The sequence below is a fragment of the Emydura macquarii genome, unplaced genomic scaffold, assembly GCF_026122565.2.
Source record: "Emydura macquarii macquarii isolate MOO-44397 ecotype Brisbane River unplaced genomic scaffold, CSIRO-AGI_Emac_v2 contig_691, whole genome shotgun sequence".
In the NCBI taxonomy this organism is placed as follows: domain Eukaryota; kingdom Metazoa; phylum Chordata; order Testudines; family Chelidae; genus Emydura; species Emydura macquarii.
Window position 1 is genome coordinate 3,993,965 of NW_027130828.1, and position 22,456 is coordinate 4,016,420.

At 40.2% G+C, this 22,456-nt stretch overlaps 1 protein-coding gene across 4 annotated transcripts in view; it reads left to right on the forward strand.

Annotated features, from left to right (window-relative positions):
• The first annotated feature begins 4,149 nt into the window (after nt 1–4,149).
• The window catches only part of TTLL11 (tubulin tyrosine ligase like 11), a 113,482-nt gene continuing 95,175 nt past the window's right edge, over nt 4,150–22,456 (forward strand). For all 4 annotated transcript variants that reach the window (XR_010918585.1, XM_067541758.1, XM_067541760.1 and 1 more), the window contains exon 1: nt 4,150–4,636. Coding sequence is in view for 3 of the 4 variants with exons in the window: in XM_067541758.1 (XP_067397859.1) it covers nt 4,271–4,636 (366 nt within the window). In the remaining variant the exon portion in view is untranslated. The remainder of the gene's footprint in view (nt 4,637–22,456) is intronic.

Below are 22,456 nucleotides of genomic sequence, written 5' to 3' on the forward strand. Positions count from 1 at the left end.
AAGTGCTGTCTTTGTTTAGATCAATCTTACAGTACGTGATTCAGTCTTTTCTGATGAAAGGTGTCAGTTTGACAAAGCTGGAAATGGTTGTTCTCTAATGGCAGATCAGGTACAGCCAAGCCCCAAGCCTGTAAATTTCCCCACATTGCTTTGCCAAAGGGTTTTACCTCTGTCGGCGAGTTCATTTTCGGAAGCCTGTTCACTGTTGACCCTGTGAACAAGGGGTCCAGTTACGGTTAACACTGATGGTGATTTTGGGGATGTAGCAATCTGTGCCATTAGGTGCTGAGCTAGACTATATCAGTCCAACCCATTTTATGTTGGACTGTGAACAGCCTTTTTATTATAATTATACTACCAAAGCATCCTTCAAGAAAGCCAAGTCCAACAATTCATTTTCAGCAACAATTCATATGTACGTTACCAAGAAAGACCAGGCTGATTTTGGAATGTGTGCCTTTTGGAGGAGATACAAAGGATTTAAGAACATAGGTGCCCTTCAAAGTCAACATTCCTGAATGCTCAGTTCTGTTTTAGTATAGGGTTAACGTAGGAGACTGGCATCCTGCAAACAGAGGGGCTTCCCATGCTGCTTTCTGGTTTTGCACCTTCTTGAATTATTATCTTTAGGCAGGCAAAGGATTTGTCTGACTCCAAGAAGATGATGTTATTCCATTACATCTAATCTCGGCACATCAGTCATTTCAGAGAAAGGGAAAGGAAATCCACCATGAGGATGAAGAGCCTAAGGCACTGCTGCAGAACGTTCTGTTGGCTTTGGACTAGTGGAACTGTGCCTGTGATGACTCTTGTCAAACCCAAACTAGAGCGGCTAATAAGGAATCACACAACTTTACTCTTCCCTTCTACCTCTCCTATTCTACATGGCCCAGATGTAAAAGCCAGACTGGGCAGGGGGTTTGGAAAAGACAGATGTCAGACTGTGCGTTTGCTGACCAGTACTAGATTTTTAAAACATATCCTGAGACTAAAGACAGAGCTTTGATAATCCTTGTTGAAGGGTGAACTTTCCTTGGTTGGCCTGGGATTTTTGTGAGGAGATCATTCCTCCCTTCAATGAAAATGTTCACTGCAAAGGAGCATAGATGCTGGAACTAAGTGCTTGGGTGCTGTTGCACCCACTGGCTTGAAGTGATTTCTATCATACACAGGGTTTACAGTTTGGTTCAATGGCACGCAGGAACCCCACTATACAAATCGTTCCTGCACCCCTGAAAAGGAAAGAGACAAATGATTCCTACAGAGGATAACTTCCACAACATTTGATAGGGGAAGGACACATACGCTCCCTGCTAATCGTAAAGGGATTGCAAGCCTTGTCCCTGCACATCATGCTGAATAGTTCCCCCAGTGAATTCTCCCTCTAAAGCAGTAAAAATGAAAAAGCGCCTTCCTATGGCTGAAGTAATTATTTTTACTCAGATAAGCAGAGCACTGGTCCGCAGAGTCCCTTTAACAACTTGTTTTCAATTAACTGTGACAAATGGATGGAGGTGGAACACCATTTAAGTTGCCCCTTATACCTAGTTTCAAACCAGCTTTGTTCATGTTTGGCCAACCACTTGTAAAGGTATGTGGCACTTTCAGAAGTGTGTAGTGCTCCAATTCTCAGGCTCCATTGTGGATTTAATGTCTGTTAAGTGAGCCACTCTCTCTATTGCCTCTTGGTAGGATTTTCCATTTCCAGAAACTAATGACAAAGTGTCAACATACTTTGAAGTGGCAATCAAAAATTTCTACCACAAAATCAAGAGAGTCATTAATGATTACCCTTAACTTCCATCATAGATGCAAGGCCAGAAGGGATCACTGTGATCATCTAGACTGACTTCCTGTGTAACACAGGCCTTAGAACGTCCCCAAAATAATTCCTAGAGCAGATCTTTTAGAAAAACATCCAATCTTGATTTAAAACTAGTTAGTGATGGAGAATCTACCATGACCCTTGGTAAGTTTTTCCAATGGTTAATTACTTTCACCATTAAAAATATGTTTTATTTCCAGTCTGAATTTGTCTAGAGTCAACTTTCAGCCATTGGATCATGTTGTACCTTTTATCTGCTGGACTGAAGAGCCCATTATTAACTATTTGTTCCCCATGTAAATACACATAGACTGTAATCAAGTCAGCCCTTAACCTTCTTTTTGTTGAGATAAATAGATTGAGCTCCTTGAGTCTATCACTATAAGGCATGTTTCCTAATCCTTTAGTCATTCTCATGGTTCTTTCCTGAACCCTCTCCAATTTATTAACATCCTTCTTGAATCGTAGGCACCAGAATTCGACACAGTTTGAGTATTCTAGCAACGGTCACACCAGTGCCAAATACAGAGGTAAAATAACCTCTCTAATCCTTGTTTGCAGTGTTACTGTAGCCTTGTTGGTTGCAGGATATAGTACTTCACCTCTTTGTCTCTCTAATCCTACCTGAGTTTCCAGTTTGTGTATCCCAGGATCATGTTAGCTCTTTTGGCCACCGCGTCACACCAGTGGGGGCAGGTGTTCTTTTTGTTCAGTGTTTAAGATGTATAGTGGTGTAGTTAAATGACAAGCCTGTTGTATGTTTAACAAGAAGAACAATAAAAGAGAAATAAGAAAAGCAAAATATTTGTTCCTAATAGGTGGATGAATAATAGTAGCATGTGCCAAACGAGTCCAGTCATGGGATTATTCATAGTATTTTTAGTACCTATGAATAGCGGGGTTTTCCTTTCCTAGTAAGAGTAACTTGTAGACATGATAATTTATAGTTGTATGGAAAAAAGGATGACTTCCATTTTGGAAGCTCTCAAACAGCATCTTTCACCAGCACCACATTTATATCCTATCAACATTTAAGAAAGAAAATACATTTTGCTTTCCCAGGACACCTGTTTTCAATTCCCTTCCATGCGGTCTGTCTCAGGGACCTATAATAATTAATTATTGTTATTAACTTAATTTATACTGTGGTTATGAATGCCAACAAATAACAGTTCCTGCCCAGAGAGCTCCCAATCTATGATTTAGACAATACACGACAGTTGTGTAAACAGTCAGTAGAAACAAGTGTGTTTGCATGTTGGTAGTTGCAGTGGACTCAGTAACCACGTGGTCACCAGTCTAATCATTATCCCATAAGGAAATGGGAGCTATGAATGGATACAGAGGAGCTTTCATGAAAATACAAAGGTTTAAACAAAGGCTATTGGCACAAGCATTTATATTGTTCTTTGGGGAACTAGTTGCAGTGTGACAGGTTGCATTTTTGTGAGGCCAGCACATTGCACCCCAGCATGGTATTTGTTGGGAGAAGATGGTATTTTTCTCAAGGCACCTGTTATATTGCGTATTGTTGCTACACAGTGTACCATAAGATGCTGCTCAGCATGTTGCTCTACCATATTGCAATGTGATGGCTTTTTCTATGTTGTTGTTTTGTGTCGGAACATCACACCATTTCTCCTCAGTGCTGTGATACAAACCTGTTTGACAACCATGCATATGGCAGTGTGGCCAGCTGTAATGATTTTATCGTGAGTCTCATGATATTTAGTGTTTTTCTGAAATCCCCAGCCCCTGGAGTCACATGTTATGTGGGACTCCCAGCTTCCATTGAAAAGAACTAAGTCTCCAGCCCTATGGATTGCAGTGAACAGCTGGGATATGTCGTCCTCCAAGGCCACAAGGCAAATGAAAAGAGCCCGCCATTTATTCTCTTTTAGCAACCATGATTTTTAAGCCAGTCCCACGAAAGTTGGGGGCTGACCCATGCTTTTTGAACGCTAGGCCAGGCACGCGCCTTCCTGTGGCTGTAGTACATTCAATAGCCACCATTTTTGGGGTTCAGCCATTTAGCCCCGCTCCCCCACACCCTCACAGGAGGAAGTCCTCTAGCACCCAGGACCCTTTTGTTTCTTCCCACTTCCAAGATGGCTACCTTGATAGCTTCAGGTCCCTTGGCACAGCGCTTTCTTCCTACTGCCAAAATGGCCTCCCCCAATGGGTGACCAGCTTTCTGCCCATTGCCAAGATGGCGGCCTTGTCCGTAGTCACGTGACCACAGCAAAAGCCCCGCCCCTCTCATCTATGATTTCCTCGAGGGGGGGGGCCGGGAGGCGAGATTGCCTTTGACGTTGATTGGCCCATTGCGGGTCCCGTCTCCGTTGCCACCCACAGGCCCTGAGCGCTCATGGCAACCGGAGCCGCCCGGAGGGACGCGGCAATGACAGCGGCGGGAGGGGCCCCGGGGAGCTGTGCCGCCTGGTGATGGAGCCGGCCGGGACCGAGCCCGAGAGCCGCCCCCCAGCCCAGGAGCCGCCAGGGTCCACGGCCCTCCCCTCTGAGGAGCCGGAGTGGGGTGAGGCCGCCCCGGAGCCCCAGCAGGAGGCCGAAGGCGTCCCCCCGCCGGCCCCGGTTGCTCTGGGCAGGAGGCCTAACGGCCCGGGCTCGAAGGGCCAGGCCAAGCGGGGTGGAGCGGGGAAGGGGGCCCGGGGCAAGCGGGGCTCGACCCGCCGTGCCGGGGAGGAGGGAGGCCGGCCCGCCCGGCGACCCCATGTCACCGTGGACAGCTCCAAGGCCAAGACGTCGCTGGAGGCGCTGAAGATCAGCCTGCGACAGCTCCGCTGGAAGGAGGTGAGGGACCCCCCCGTTCTTGCACTTCCCCCCGGCGCCTCCCTCCTCTCCACAGACCCGGCCCGGCCCTTCCCAGCGCACAGCTCCCCCGCCCCGGGCCCGGCCTGCGCACTCCCCCCCGCCCCGACTCGGAGCTCCAGTCGTGCTCCTCCGAGCCTTCCCGCACCTCTCTGCTCCTCCATAGCCCTGCGTGGGCCCGGAGCCCCCGGGACCGCTGGGCCCTGCCGCTCCCTGCGCTGCACCCTTAGCCCCCTCCGCTAGCCTTTCCTCCTCCCAAAACTCCACTTGCCCGCTCCACATTCCTCTGTCCGCCTCCAGATCTCCGCTAGCCCAGCGTGCGCTGTAAGCCCTGCTCGCCTCTAGTGTCTTTTGCTATGCTCCAGTAGCTGTCTCCGTCACCCCATGTCCCCCAGCACCTTTCTGATCCAGTACAGAGAGGGTGTTTGTGCAAAAATGGGCTCAATAGCCAAGGTTACCTTCCATTTGGACTCTTCTAGCTGCTGTCCTGACCTTGTATTGTACAATTAGACGTGGGATCATGTGGCTGGATTTAAAAAGGACTTGGTAATTTTCTGACCACCATCTGTAGTTATGTATTATAAAATGTTATAATTGATTTCATGTGTCAGGGCTTAAACTGATCATTATAAAGGGCAAGATGGAAATTTACCACTTATATACAATTGCCTGGTGCATTTTGTTTCCCTCCCCAAAGAAATATTGAGTATAGGCTACCACCATCAATAGAAAATGGGTCCTTCATGGGCCATATATCTCATCTGATATGACAAATCTATGCTATGTTGTAAAAGTAAATGCAGGTATAGAGAGCTTGAAACCATGATAAAAAACATTTTGTACTAAAAGCAAAATAACAGTGTTAAATAGTTTAACAAAATAATTGACTTCGGTTTTTTAAAATTACTAAACCTGGAAAGGACAGGAACTTCCTTGAAAGAGTAATATGGGGGACAGAATAAAGATATTTAAAACTTCACAGGATACACACTGAAATGATCTTTCAGAAATAATCCCTAATTGCAAATGTTAAACAATTTTCAGACTCTAAATGCTCCTCACCCCCGGTGGCTGCCTGGCTCCATTGGAGCTGTGCAATAGGACTCTTGTAGTCAGCAACTTTCCCAGGGATATCTACAGTGGGGTGGGGACACAGAGATATAATAAGGCCTAGAAATGCATGATCTTTTCATCTGGATCCCTCCAGAGTTTGAGGGGGTGGACATGATACACAGCACATCTTCCCAGCTTCAGTGCTACCTTTGACATGCCAGCTCCTCCCTGATCCCACCCCTCTTATCCCACAGATCACAAGACCTTCATGGAGGTAGCTTCCCCCTCTTTGTAGGAAGGAGAGAACTGTGTATGGATCTGAGGGATACAATCCAGTCCATACTACACCTAACAGAACTGGACATTAGTAACCCCAAAAAACTGTTCTGGAGTATTGGGCCACAGTATATCTGACTTTCCTGTTCACTTATAACATTCAGCGTGTCGTAGGTGCCTCATAACATAAAGAGACATGTTCCCTGCCATGAAGAGCTTGGATATTACTTACTATAAAAACATTTACATATAACATTAGAATCAGTTATTTTCTCCAACCTAATTTTTGCCTTGTGCTCATGTATTGTACTGTTAGAGAGTTGTAGGTAGCATTAATTTTCAAGTAATGACATTGCATAGTGGCCTGTTAGGTGGAATAGAATTGAACACTTCTGATAACTTTACTTTTCCTCAGTTTCTTCTGTGAGTTACTTATAAATTGAAAACTGAGAAGTATTTCTTCATTAACTCTTATTCTGTACATTACTGTAAAGTAACATTGCATTTTATAGACTGTTATGAGTGCCAATAGTTTGAGTGACTCTGCTTTTATATTTAGTAACATCCTGCAATATAATCATGGTTTGTATTCCAAGTAGTTTGTGTGATAACACCAATTAGAAAAACTTTTCAATATTTGCAGATTCAGAATCTGATTTTTGCAGTGGGAAGTAGATGATGGAATAATGCACTCATCTTAAAGTATGAACAAAATCCTGTAGAAGTGGTGTTAAACCTCATGGACTTTCTGATACTATAATGATGGGATCTGTGGGTGAAATCATAGCACTGCTGAAATCAGTGGGAGTTTTGGACTGACAATCTATGGAGCCAGGATTTCAGCCCTTATATGTACAGTGATAGACTACAAACACTAGTTAATCTAGCATGTGAAGTTGATTGGGGAAAGAGAATATGGTCTAGTCCATGGGTGCTGGAAACTCCTTTTGTCATAATTAGGTTTGACACATGGATCTGGACAATAGAGTTTGTAAAGTGAGATGAATTTCATACAGTATTTTAAAATACAACCTTGTTCCTGTTTTCTATTATTTGACACGTATATACTTACAATATATTGTTTCCATAATGTTTTATTTCAGCCTTTTATTATTTAAGTCTTGTTGCAGAATGTCAGTCTCCCCTTGTATAAAAGCTTAAATCTTCTTATGTGCACATTGCAAAATAGGAACAAAAATTAGTGGTGTGAAATTATAACCTGATAGGTTTGCTCCTTGTGGCACTGATACCGAAGTGCATCTGTTGAGTATCCACCTGCAGCTTGTCTCTAGTCTTTTTGTAGGTAAAGTGCGGAACAGTGGTGTTCTACCATTTAATTTGCCTGCTGCATTGGTTAAAGTTTGTACAAGATGCATCCACATACCACTGTAATGAATGCTTCTCAGAGTCTGATAAGTATTAAGATTAACTGGTAAATTTGGCTGATTGTAAATGTAATCCCCAGGACTAAATTTATGTCCCTTCTACTTCTTGATGTGTGACCTATTTTGAGCATCTGATTCCCAGATTGGTTAGCATTATACATTCTGTTCCAGAAATGGAACTGTGCACACCCTCTTGTTCTCCTCTTGAACATGCACACTGTATTATCAGCATTCTCCTTCCAGTTTTTTATCCCACAGTAGCAATCACTTTGGCTTTGCTTAATCTTTATTGATGGAGACAATAAACAAATATCCTTTCTCCTCCAACCATTGTCAATATTTTTCATTTAGTCTGCCATGTTTCTCCCTCTGACCTCTTTTCCATTCTTCTTAATAATGGCTTTTCAGCCAAAATAGTGACTCTTAAGACATTTGGATATACCACTTACAGTCAGTCATAATTCATTCTGCTCAAACAAGTCCTCATAATAAATTTTTATAGGTTTGCAACCCACTATAGTAAAGAGGGTTAGATACATTCAAGTGTGACCCTGTCTTTTGTCTAATTCATTTTCCTAAATATTTTCTACATATAAGTTGCTGCCTGTTGCAAACAAATTTACATATTGGAAACACTTCACATTTTAATATCAGAGATGATCTGTGTGTGTTTTAAATGGTATACTTATACAATTTTGCTTTCTCTCAGATTGTGTTACTTCTGCATGACTGACTGAACTTTGTGACCCCAGAGCTCAGATCAGATAGAAGGACAAGAATCTGCATTCAAGGAATGTTAAACATTTAGTAGATTAGCTGGAGGTGTTTTTGATCTAAAGTTTCTGCAATAGGAACTTTATCACAGTAAAAGAATTAGTCCTCCTTTAAAGTGATAGAAACATGGTAAGAAATGAAGTGTATGCCCATAAATGAGAACAGATTTTAATGTTTGACAAAGACAAAGTCTGAGGTAGGAGAAGGGGTTGAATGAGGATTAGTGTCGAAAGTCTAGAATGCCAACTGTAGTATGATTAAATAGAGTGATCATTATCTGATGGTGATCAAGTACAGCATTTCTTTAAAATATGTGTTAAAGACTGGATTGGAATAGATTTTGATTAATATACCCATCCCCACCAGCATCTTGGTAGGGAGTTAGACTTGATGAGTTTTGTGGTCCCTTCTAACCCTCTGATTCTATGATTTTAACCTTATCCATCCAAATACATGCCAAGTTTGCAATTTGAAAACAAACCCTTCTATTTTTTTCATTTATCTGATTGCCAAAAATTTTAATATTCCGTTATCAGGTAGTTTAAATGGTATGATATACCATGAAAAGAAGACAAGGTAGGTGAAGTAATATCTTTTATTGGACCAATTCTTGTTGGTGGAAGGGACAAGCTTCTGAGCTTCATAGAGCTTTTCTTCAGGTCTGATGAAGGTAAACAGGGTGTCTGAGCTGGATAGCTAGTCAAAATAGGAGGCAGTTTCATCTTGCTGTGGCATCTGACTAGGAGCTTATTTTATTTAAGTCTTCTGCTTCCTCCTAGGTCCCGGATTAAGACAGCTTTTTTTCTTTGGGCAGTGGCTGAATCTTACATGCAGTGCAGGCTCATGGGGACCATGTACTCAGGCTGCTCCCCGGTTGTTCATACCATGCTATCGTTATTCTGCAGCATCACTGAGTAGACAGAAGAGGTCAGATTCCCCTTCCTGCTTGCAGTGGGAACATGCAAATTGCCTTTCCCAACACATAGGGAGATTTACCACTTCAAAATGATGAAAATGCACTTGTAGAGACACTTTAGTTATACTTGTCAGATATGGGATGGCAAAGAAACTTCAGGAAAATGCTGAAATAAGAAAAAAATCAGGTTTGTGAAATTCATGTCTTCATTTCCACCAAATTCTCCCCCTCTCCCCAACAACAAGATGCTGCCTGTGAAATTGCAGGGAAGTTGTTTTCGTTTTGGGGAAGCTGAAAATGGGGCTTATGACAAGAAACTGCCTGCCACCTGAACTAGGGAGCAATAGCTATCACAACTGGAGTAGCACACCAGTTTTTTTGAGAAGAGGGTGGGCTTTTAAATAGTATGTGTAGATTAGGTCTACCTGTTACCTTATTAAGGTCCAGTTTCTAGTCTCTATATATTCAGTGGACATCACTGCATGTCTTCAAGGACTTGTTCTTTTATATGCAGTTGCTTGGCAGTTTAAAATCTGGTCCATAGCATAGTGAAATTAGTTCATTAACTCCTGTGTTACTTTTGCTATGCTGACACTAATATTAGTTCATTGACTTTAGTACTGATTGCACAATATTTAATGGAATGCTATAAAGTATATAGAATTAAGTGACAGTTGTTAATAGCACTGTTAGGTTTTACTTTAAGCATGAGCTGTCAGTTTCTGAGTGTAGTGTATGTGTTTCTGATCTCTTGTGTAATCAGCCATGAAAAAGCTTTCCAGTGCTTTGTTCTTGGTCCATCTTGATGGTGACATTTCTCCTTAAAGAAAGAGGGAGTGTGGTACAAACTAGTGGTCTAATGTCTCTGGTGTAATAGCAAGTGCATGTTAAAGAGACAAAACATATTTACAACTAAAAGATAGGAAGCCTTATTTTTGCAACACTTACTTTGTATTAGTAACATTCTTTTACCATCCAGAAAACTTGCTTTCTTAAGGGCTTCACAGCTTAGGGGCTGTGTAATACAGATCTCCTGGTTATCCAAGGCATCAGTTTTTAGAAGGGTTTGGATGTCTCTGAGAACTCTGTAAAATTTAAGTTTACCTGTATTGAACAGCAAATATTTCAGTAACTGCTTACTTAAACCACTGCAGTTCTTTGGGAGTTTCCTATATTGATTTCAAACTGACTGTTTATATAGCTTTCATGGTTGCTCCCAGAACCTTTTTTTTTAATTAACCCCTTAGGCATCAGAAGTCCACCACCTTCATGTCCTGTAGTATCTTGATTATGTGGGACTGTGTTGTAACCTATTATGGAAGAATCTCTTGGAGGGAGAGACTGAGGGTTTAGGACACCTTGTAAGGTCCACTTCACTTGATTACCTTTGCATACCCTCCAGAGGGGGAGGATATTGGGGGAGTGAGGAAAGGGGATGCTGAGGGAGCAGGCATACAGCCTTCAGACCTCCAAGTATCCTCTTCATGTTCCACTTTGAGTATTTCATTTTGCGGCCTGTAGCTGCTGTTGGTTGCAACATTCTTCACTCCTGGTCCTAAACTGTTCTGTAGTGTTGCTGTATGCCAGTTGCCCCGTTTTATCCTAGAGGTGGCTACACTTCAGTAGTGAATGAAATGGTTTGTATAGATAGCTTTTAAAGTGCTTTAGAATCCTTTGGGATCAAAGGAGCTACTTAAATATAAGATCATTATCTTGAAAATAGTTGACACGTTTAACCAACTTACCGGACAGTTTTATTGTTGATGTCTGAAACTTCAGTGGGAAATAGGCCCAATTCTCTGTTGCCCCTCACGACTTACACCAGGGCAAAGTGGGTAGCAATTTACATCCACTATACACTGATGTAAATAACTATACAGAATGCAGGACTATGGAGAATCAAGCACAAGATCTTTCTGAAATATCAATATTGATTTAATTTGTCATTCATGTAGTAATATTAAAGGCTTCTAATGAGAATAGGAATCTAAAAGCAATACTGTGTATGTATAACTGGAAACAACAACAGTCAGACAAAAACACTTAAGTACTGCATTTTACATTAATAAAACATCTGGTGAAAAATTTACTCTTCACTTATTGGAGCTCTGTGAATTTATACTTCCATATATAAATAAATGTTTTATTTAGGATTGTTCCCTTTACAGTGACAGATTAATTTTGAAAACAAAAAGTTTGATTTTCTGGAGGCTTTTTATTTCTGAATCTGTTTAAAAAAGCCCCCCCCCCCCCCCCTCACTGCCAAACAAACCTCATTTTTTTCCCCTCCTTCCTGCAGCAGAGTCACTTCTTTAGTAGGTATTTTCAATTACTTAAAATAATGCTATTGCTAACATATAAAAACAATACAGAGAAATGTAGCAAAATGGTTCCTGGCCTGTTCTGCCATCTGATGTTTGTGTTGTCGTCAATGGTTACAAGAGAGTATTTAGCAAGTAGGTTAAAGATAAATTGATTTTTAAAAAGTTTGCACAACTTTGATGTTTAAATCCCAACTCAATAACAGGCAGAGTACTGTAAAGAGGGAAGGTGTTTTGTACCTTCGCGGAGTAGGATTAACCACCCTGTGAGCAACTGGAGCCAATGAAAGGATTGTTGTTGTTCTAACCTCAATAAAGCAAAAGGTGATTATCTGTGTCGCAGTTTCACTAGTTAGTTGAGAAATACGTGGAGACAGAAGACTGTTAATGTTAGCACTTCTGACTTATTTCAACTTGGGTTGAAGCATTCATGAGAAAAAATTCAAGGTCAAATTAAGATGTATAGGGACTGAAATGCATTCCTCATGTTTCTGATTGAATTTGCTGCACTCTAGCAGTCTGAATCCCAATCTCAATTTCACTTCTGTTAAAAGATGATGATAAAATTGCTACTGATTACTTTGCAGTTCCCACCCAAATTGTCATATATAAGCGTTGTACTCTGTGTCTGTTTTAATGGCTTCTGTAGTTTGTTTTCTTCTGCTGCTTAAATGGCACCAGGTGGGAAGTTTATACTTGGTCTGAATGTTTTGATTTTTATATTTTGGCTTAATTCTTTTTGGAACGGAGTATGACTTAATAATAAATATTGTGTGCACAGATGCAACTCCAAAAAAGAAACCAGACAAGAACAGTTTAAAGTAAAAAGGGGCATTGTCTCCAGGATATAAAATTTCTTTTGTATTTCAGTTTCCTGCTTGTTAGGTGCAAGTACCAGGGAATGGGGCATATTTTTGTACTTTCTCCATTTAGTGACAATCCATTCTTAAACCATACTTATTCCTGATTGTCGAATAATTCTAAATCTTCTGCTCTTTAAGTGTGCCTTTGGTTATGTATTGGGAAGCTGATCTTTGTGCCCTTAATGCTTCATATAGATCATATGAGGTTAGGGATTAATTCAAGGATGTTCCTCTCCCCCTACCTTCGAACTTTATTTTTACATTGTTTGAAGACATTTATGTTAAACAATCTTTATACTTTAAATTCACAAACTCATAGCCCTTCAGGACATGGATTGTCTCTTTTTCTATGTGTATACAGCATCCAGCACAGTGGAGCCTCCATCCAGCTTCGAGCCTTTGGAATATTATCATAATACAAATCTTTACTACTACTACTACTACTACTAATCATAGCCACCTGTTGGGATTGTGAAGAACTGATTTATACAGAACCTTCTTCCCATTGTAATATTGCCCAGTTAAGTAACTTATTGAAGATTTAGACCTTTCTCTTCTATGTACCAGTGGCTGCTTATGGAATTTGAATGTCAACAGGAGAAGCCATTGTGCTGCTCCAAGATGACAATTTTTCTGTTATTTCTTTCTAGTCTTCTTGCTCATTATCAGGCCGTATTATCCATTAGGCACAATAGGCACAGTGCCTAGGGCCTATGAAACTTTCAGGGCCTATGAAAATCTTTTTTATATAGAATTTTTTATTTTTATTTAAAAAACTATTTATTAATACCTTAAAATCAAATTAGTTATTTCGGTCGGGGGGCCTAGGAAGGCAAGTGTGCCAAGGGCCTACGAAAGTCTTAAAATGGCCCTGCTCATTATAAATTATGTCATTTAGTATCCATATGATATCTACATTTTTTTAAATTGCTTTTGACACATCTTAACTAAGACTTAGTATGAAACTCCATAACACCCCTAGACTTCAGTAGCCAAGTCCAAGGGAGTACCAAGCCTAATAAACATCTAGAAAACCTAAAGCAAGAGACATCCGTAACTGATATCATATTATTTTCTTTAAGATCTTTCTGATTTTAGTAAAAAGTAAGACTAGAGAGAATGGTGACCAGGACCTTAGAGGCCAGAACCTTACAGAAAATGTGCATAATTATTAATATATATTACTATGTATTAACATAAAATCATTTAACAAAGCTGAAGCATCCTTGGTAGAAGATGAGGTCAAGCGCTACCATATTGAGGGATCCTGATAGATGTATTCTGTTCAGTCTTTTAAAGCTTCAGAGGCTGTTTTTACTTTCAGCAACGTTTATCTAATTCAGAAAGAATTGCTGTTAGCTGAATGCTTTGTCTTCCTTTGTGGTATGTAATTAATCTACAGAAATGTAGACTGATATCTCTGATTCAGTTTTGTTGATTTGTTTGCTGTATAGCTGTTCATTTTCAGATGCTGATTAGACAGCAGACAGCTACCAGAGAAATGCATATCTCTAATAGGCTGTTAACCTCTGTTGTGACTTCTGTATTCAGAAAGGCTGTTTGTTGTAAATCAGTCACTCATTTTCCATCTTTCTCTCCTATGACAGTTTAATTGTCTTTACAGAGTTCCCACAACTTTTAAATAGTGCTGTTCTTCATTATTAAGAAATTTCAAACTAAAATCCTCCATGTTCTAAAGCATAGTTTCTCAACCTATGGTATGTGTACCCCTGGGGGTATGCGAGACACAGGCAAGGGGTATCTGGGGAAAAACAGAGTGAAGGAGAGGCGGGGGGCAGCTGCCGACTTCTGGGGAAGTAGCCCCCTGCTTTCTGCCCAGTCCCAGCTCCCAGCTGGGAGGCGGGTGGTAGCAGCCAGCTTCTGGGGGAGGCGGGCAGCAGCCGCCCACTTTCCGCCGGTCCCAGCTCCCAGGTGGGAGCCTGGTCGCAGCCACCTGCGCTCCGGCTCCAAGGCGAACGACAGCCTCCAGCGCCCCGGCTTGAAGACGGGCAGCAGCTGCCTGCCCACATCCCTGGTCCCAGCCGGCACGGAAGCCTCCTCTGCCCCAGCTTGGATTGGGTGGCAGTTGCCCACCTACAGGGCTAGCAGCCAGGCAGCAGCCACCGCAAGTTGCCCAGGTGGCAGCCCCTCCCTCTGGCTGGCAGCCCGGTGCCCAGAAAACTTGTCAATTTCACTGCTCTAGCTGAGCCGTGAAATTGACAACTAGGACAGCTCCAGATTTTACCAGTTACCCTCTTTTCCTCTCTCTCTTACCCTCCTTCCCTGTCTCTCTGTCACCCCTTCCTCCTCTCAAATCTGGCGTGGTGCTTTATATTCCCCAGCATTGACATGCCACTCAAAGCCTCCTAGCTTTGGCCAACATCACTTCTAGCCCAGGTACATACTTGAGTTGTGCAGCGATGGTGTAAAGGTGGTAATCCTACCCACGCTAGATCTGACATCTGTCATATTATGGTCTTATATATTCAGCTCTTCTTCCAACATATGACTCACATTAGTCTGTAAATATAAAATCCCATGGAAAATTGTGTTGGGGTACTTATTAAAATTTTCAGAAGTTAAGGGTACTTGTTACTGAAAAGGTTGAGAAACACTGTTCTAAAGGCTTCATTTTATGGTCAGGCTATTTGATAAATCCCAAACACATGCTGCTTTTGGCTAGTTTGGGAGAGAGTCTCTCTCTCTCTCTCTCTCTCTCTCTCTGCTCTCATGTGACTTTGAAGCTCACTTTAACATTATTGGGAGTTCATCACACACTGTCTCTAGAGACACTTAAAAAGAAAAGAAAATGGTAGTATGGTTTAGAAAAAAAATTCTCATTTTAAATTCCATTACAAAGCACTTAGAGACGCTTAGTCACTTTGAACTGGTTGACTATTTGTATCCTGAGTTTGCATAGCTAGAGTATAGGACACAGAGGATAAGAATATTTCATAAGGATGTTGGGAAGGGAGTTCTGTGCTGTAAATGCATACTCCAGGGACACATTTCACTTGAACTACAATAGTATTTCAGTTGAAATACATGTTATCATTGTTACAGTAGAATTCTGGAATAATTTTATTTCATTAGTATTGTTGTACATGGAATACTAAGTGCTGAACGTAGATTTTCACCTTCTAAGTCTGGTGCCATACCACCAGATTTGAATTTGACTTCACTTATGAAATAACGAGTATATATTATAAAGAAGGAACAAGAAAAATGTAAATTAAGATTTTATACTAATAAGAGCTGAAGATTCTGTTTTGGCAAAGCAGATAAGGTACTTGAAGAAAGTGAAATCTTTAGCTGATACATGTATATGGGTGAGAAAAGACAAGAAATATGGAACAGAGAATAAAAATGAGCAGCCCTAAAATCTAATGATCCAAGAAACAAATAATGTTTAAGCAAGGCTATGCTGTCTGTATTAGATATTGACAATAGTACTGCCAGTTTTTTTGTTTGTATACTTGTATCACTAGTAGGAGTACAGCTCTGGGAATAGTGTTTAACTGCTATTGCAGAACCAGCAGAGGGACCACAAAACATGTCTTTTGGGAACCCCCCATCTACCTACCTCCACAAAAAAGAAAACTACAAAAAAACCATGCAACTTCTTAAAACTTCTTGGCAACAAGAGTGAAAATTATGTGTTAAAATCTAATAATTTGAAGGCTTTTCCCTCCTTGTCTCCCAGATTATAACACTTTTTAGGTTCGTCAGATTTTGGGCTTTAGCATTTTGTGTCCCATTCTCCCTCTCTCCCTTTTATCCCCTCCTTTATACATTTTTTTTAAACTAGCCTATTTCATCTTTTTATTTTGCTCCTATTTATAATATTTGATGCAGACTGAGTTGTGTTTGCTTAAATGACTAGCTGGAGGCACTGCTAGACTCTGTTCTCGTAAGGTAGGCATCCACTTACTGGTAATTTCCATTTCTAATAGTGAACAATATTACTGTGCAACATATGCTGTTTCTGGTTGGATTCTTACATTCTGAACACTGGTTGCCATAGTTACAGTGGCATTTCAGAATGGCTTTGTTTGAGCAATATTGCTGCACCATTATACAAACAACTAAGCTGCAATAGCCTCATGCTATAAAGTTCTCTATGAATTAGAATATTATATATTTTAGGAAATCCACATTATCCTGAACTCCACATGAGACAAGGAATAGAGGCCTAACAATAAGGGGTGCTTTTAAAACAGTGAAAATTAGAAAAAATATAGACAGTGTACCCATAATGAGCCCTACATTCACATCTTTAAGAGATTTTCCATTTGGAATTTTAGAAATTAATTTTCCACTCCTGCAAGGATATATCCAGGAAGATAATTATCTCCTTTGGGTGAAATTATAAGGATTGCTTTCACAGACATCTCTGTCAATCATTCTCAATCTTTTCCCAATATATTTTCTGTTAAATTTTTGATGTAGATTTAAAGGTACGTCGAAATGCTTTTCTCAAAGGGAAGATAAAACCCAGTTTAAGATTTCAATAGCACAGCTGTATGTGTTAGAAGAATAAATGAATATATTCTTAATCTAAAGCTAATGTATTCTAAAGCCAAATTACTTCTTGCTTATCTCTACCAAAGCTAAAGTTACATTTTGCATGTTGCAGATGGTATTCTGCCTTGCAGCCCAAAGCACAGACTTTTCTTTTACTCCCATTTCTGTTATAGGCTCATTTTGTAAGCTTTTGTAGGGGGAACACAAACTGAAAGGTTGGTTACCTGCTAAGTCTATCTTGTAATAACTTAATCACTTTTTCTGAGGCACTAATGATGTTGCACCAGTTTAGCTAACCCACTGCAACTTTGTGTGTGGATGTAACTTGCCTCTGTTTTAACATGTGTTAAGAGCATCCGCACTCAAAGTTGCGGTGGGTTAGCTAAATCAGTGCAACATCACACCTTTAGTATAAACCAATGCAAATTATGTGTATGCGCAAGCCATGATGGATCTTCATCTCTGTGAGGTTCTGCTGCTTTGGGAGACATGTGGGTGAAGGCAGAGGAAGGACAAAGGAAGAATGATAGGCTGTGTATGTCTGGCTTAGGTGGAGGTTTTACTCTACCTTTGTTAAAAACTGAATAAGAGTGCATCTTTTAATAAAATAGTGTGTGAATATTTCCCCTCCCGTCCCCGTCCCCCCCATCCGATTTTTATAGGGGATTAGCGAACCGGGCAGTTTGTAACTGCCACTTCTGAACTTGGCTTAGAGTATTGCTGTGGGTTTTACCAGTGTGACTACGTAGATGGAGATACCTGATTTTTCATTGATTCTCCAGCAGGTTCAGGGCCCTTTCCTGTCTTCATTACTGTGAGTTGGGAAGGAATAAGACCTATCTGGGATGTCTGCTGTCTTTTAGGTTACCAGATAGGCATCCTAGAACTGAGCTTTCAGGAATAAAATGAAGACCCCCACTTCTTCCCCCCCCAAATAGTGCTTGATAAGTCTGGTAAATTGGATTAAATGACATTGTGAAACAAATAAGTCCTGAGGAACTTGAGAAAGAAAACTAAAGTTCAAAGCACCATGTATTACAGCCTATATTGGTGAGGTGCATCCGAACAGCTCTGCTGGCATAGCACCCACCTGCTTCTCTAGAATTTTGAGGACCAGCTGCAGATGCATGTGAATGTTGGGTAAAGCTCCTATACCATGGAGCACATCTGGATCTGACAAGGACTGTAGTGGTATAACTACCAGGAATACAGATCTGTGACTAATGTGAGAACATCAGGAGCTAGTTTCAAATGTCCCTGGGGGTTATATTCAAAATAAGCTTAACTGTTTTTTATTATGTCTATAAAAATAAAAGATACTTTCTGAAACTCTTGCATCCTGTCTTATAGCTTCACTATCTCTGCCCCTTGTAATGTATCAGATGTATCGCAAATGACGACTATGCTCTAATGTTGCTGTTGGGCCAAATTCACCTCTTGTGTAACTCCATGGAAGTCCTTGTGTTAAGGATTGGTTTTGTCCCTTTGTGTGTTCTCTTGCTGTTATATGTTGGAAAGCGGCACTGACTTTTTCCTGTTCTTATTTTAGAAATAATTGTTTTGTATCAGGGAGAACCTGACTTGTCATGCTGAATGCCAATATAGTCACTGTTTGCATCTTATTTTCTAGTGTTCTGCAAATGTTGATAAGGAACTAGCCCATTCCTGTGCTGTTGCTCCATAGTTAAGGTTGAAGCAAGCTTTTCAGTACAAGCCTGTCTTTAAACTCTAATCCTAACTTCCCTCCAAATGCATCCCCATGTAACCAATTGCATTTTATACACCAAATTGATGTTCCAATTCTGTTAATAAAATGTAGACCTCTACTCCAACATACTACCTGATGAGCATTATAGAATGTGGGTATAACGTACCCTGGGACTATATTCCTTTCAAAGTCTTAACTATACATTTAATAAATATAACAGTAAGCAGTATGCATTCAACAACATATTTCCATTACAGAACAAATATGGGGACAGTGTTTAATTTGGGTAGGTGATTGATTACATAGGAGTGTGGAATGGACTGGATCCTTTAACTGTTAACTTTTAGTCATTTAATTTTTTTCCTCAAAGGTGCATTGTTTTTATATTTAAAAAAACAAACAACTTTTTGGGTTGCTTTCACATGGTGTCCCTTTGCCTGCCCTGCGAGTTCCACTGTCTAACCTGTTCTTGTGGTCCCCTAGCTACAAATTTGTGCAGGCTGTTTTCTGTCATCATGTGTGCATTTAATCTTCAGTTTGAAAGCATAACAGAAAGTACTACAGGTATACAGCAGGCAGTGATTTCTATACAGCTTTCTCTCATGCTCTATGCTCCCTTTTACTTTCTGTTCCTCCCAAATATATATCCTCCCAATTACCTAGCCAATTGCCTCATTAGCCCAACAATTGCCACCCAGTGTCAGTACAGAAATGGGTTACTTCACTTGACTTCAATTAAACCTGCAATCTTCCCAGTGCTGCAGCAACCTGTGATCAGGATGCTACCTTGTCACAGTGGGGTATCGCCTAGGAAGGTTAGCTGGACTTCATTGAAACACTCTCAACCGTAACTTTATAACTTTTTTTTTTTTTACATAAAGATTTTGTTTGAGAATAACTTTTACTCTTTAATGATTTCCAATAGATCATTACATTGTATAAAGACAAGGTGGGTGAGGTAAGCTCTGCATAAGCATGAAAATTTGTCTCTTTCAGCAGCAGCAGAAGTTGGTTCAATAAAAGATACTACCTCACTCATCTTGTCTCTCTAATATCCTGGGACCACCACTGCAAATTACATTGTATGTCATATACTTGTATGTGAAGTAATAAAAAAGGGCAGAGGAATTGTTTGAAATTCTGTAGTTAGAAAGATGACTGAAAGCCAAAGGTGAAGTGCTTTGCTTTAACTTTAATGTGGTCTGTGAGATATAAACTTAATGTGATTGCCTTGTTAGCTAGTAGTCAGAGAGGGCCTTCTCTCCCATTTTCAGCTGTGATTGACAATCAGCTTGGTCAAAGTTGGTTGAGTAAATGAAGCCAAATTGTTTAAATATACCACAGAGAACAGTAAAATGAAAGCTGAGTGGAGAATGAATATGTATGCTAACACTGGCATAATAGGAAGATGGGAAAGATTCTGAGAGAGGGTAACTGACAGGTTCAGATTCTGCTATCAAAAGCAACAAATAGGAAAACAATATTACTTTCAGGTGTGGGAATTTTGAAGAAAATTACAACAGCAAGATCTGTGTCTTGAGTGGTATACAGGGGTGGAGCTCACAACATGCATTGCAGAGTTTTAATGTCCATACCATTGAAGCAATTATTAATGCCCCTAGAGCAGACTATCTGACTTAGTGTGTCAGATTCTTGAAATGAACATGATATGGCAAATAAAATAATGGGCATACTTTAAGCTTGTGCCTTGAATTTATTCATCATTCAGTAAATTAATCCTTCAGCTAGACACAAACAGGTAAATGGAAGAAGCATATAGCTGGGACTTCAAATGTCCTAGCATTAAATGTTCTATTTGCCTGAATATTCAGTAGAGGCACAGAAGCAGAGAGACAGTTTGAAATTCTATGGTAGCAAAAACTGACAAGAAGCCAAGAGTCACTTAGCTTGTCCATAACATGATGGAACAGAGTGATGTGACCTGTGGGACACAGTTTAAATTATTGGATTCCAATCAGGAGGTAGAAAAGACTTGTCAGAGCAGTTTGACTATGATTGATTATTAATTGGGTCAGAGTTGTGAAAACAAATCTCTTCATTTTTTGCTCTCTTCTGGTTTTGTTCAGACTTGGAGGGCATTAAATAAATGGCTTGAAGAATTAAGATTAATTGTTTATAGCCTCAAAGATGTGTACTGAACGCTCCCTGGGTCAGATCCTCTTGCCATCTCAGCACAAGACTGTGAGGAAGGGGAGAAAGGTGGCTTTAGCCACTTTAATGATCCCCAAATCCTGTGGCTGTTGTGTACTTGCTCAGTGCCTGGCATAAATTAGAGACCTGAGACTGCTTATACCAGCTAACTAGTTTATAAGGATGCCCCTTTTCCCTCTGCATCATGCAGACGTGGTAGAGAAGCAATTAAAACAGTTCTGTTCTACCTCTGTGTTCCCCAACATAGAGGGACTCCTCAAAGGGATGATTTAAGATGGGTTTAGCTACCAGAGTGGGCCCAAGGTTCTGACCTGTTTGTTTATAAACTGTATTCTGACATTTAAATCATGGTTTAGACACTGAAGAACGAGTGGCATTTCAGAAGAGTAGAGGTGTTAGTCCTATTTCGGGGTAAATCCAGAATTCGAGTTGCTTAAATACTCACTTGATTTGCTCAGAGTGGGGAAGTCCCTTTCCCCTCCAAACTGTTGAGTAATGTTCTGGTGCAAAATGGCAGCCATGTTTTAGCCCTGAGGTGCGTACAATTCATTGTGAAATGATTTCTGTGCAATGCTTGTAAAGTGCTTTGATATCCTCAGTAGATGAAAGGTACTATATGAATGCACATTTCATTCACTTCATTTCAATTTCATTTAATAAATAAATAAATAAATTGTTCAAGTTTTTAGTGGGAAGGGCAGTCTGAGACCCAGCACAGAATTTATATTCTGAATATACTTGTGGAGAGAAGGGTTAAGGCCACTGATTGTCTTTCAGAGCTTAACGGAATTAATTTTCACACATACAAAAACACATTTTTTTTCTCTTTGCAGCTTGAATAATAATGAAATGAGACAAGAGCTTTCTAGCTCTGTTATTTTGTGCATGTTATCCCTGTGAATTAGGAAGTGGAGAAAGAACACATTGCTAAATTAGTGTTTTGATTATTTTTTCAAAGCTATTTACTAAATAAACTAAAATTATAATTAAAGTTGCAAATAAAGGGACAGATTCACTAGAAAAGTTTCCAGAGGGGTGGTGTTTGTTTGTTTTTTATTTCTTTTGCCTACTATAAGTCAGTGCTAATAAGGATTCCTTCCAGGGAGGGAATTTTAATTTAATGGTAAACAGCCAGAGAGATTGTTGTAATGTATTGAGTTTCCTAAAGTCTGAATGTACTGTTAGTTTGTTTTTAATAGTTACATTGTTGAATGTCATTGGGTGTTGAGGATGCTAAAATTTCACAGGGATAGGGTCCTAAAAGTACTATGACTGGAGGTGGAAGTATAACATGTTAGTCTTGAAGTGATTTAATCTCCTAATACAATATCTTCTTGCGAATAACTCTCTACGTGACATATTTAATTGATGGTATCTACAGAGATTCACAGGGGAAAAGATGATAATTTTGGACAGATAGGCAGGACTGCGAAGTCTGTTTTTCAGGAGACCAGCCCTAGAGCAGTGTTTTACACAGCATTAGTGTTTACATTTTGCCCAACCAATATTTTGATATATGGTTTATATATTATGTATTTGGGAAACTGACCTATTGAATATAGCCTTTCCTACTTGGTTTAAATGGCTGAGTTTGAGAGGCTTTACACTGTTTTAATGCACTGCTTAACTTTATGAATGACCTAGCTTTTGACAATAGGATGCAACAGTGCAGTGAAGGTAATTCCGGAGGAATTATCCTTTCACATATGTGAGTGGCTAACACTGTAGGAGTAATTTCTTTGCTCTAGCTGATAAGTTCAAATAAACATTTCATATATGATTGGTCAGTTTGTAAGCTTGTTTGTTTGTT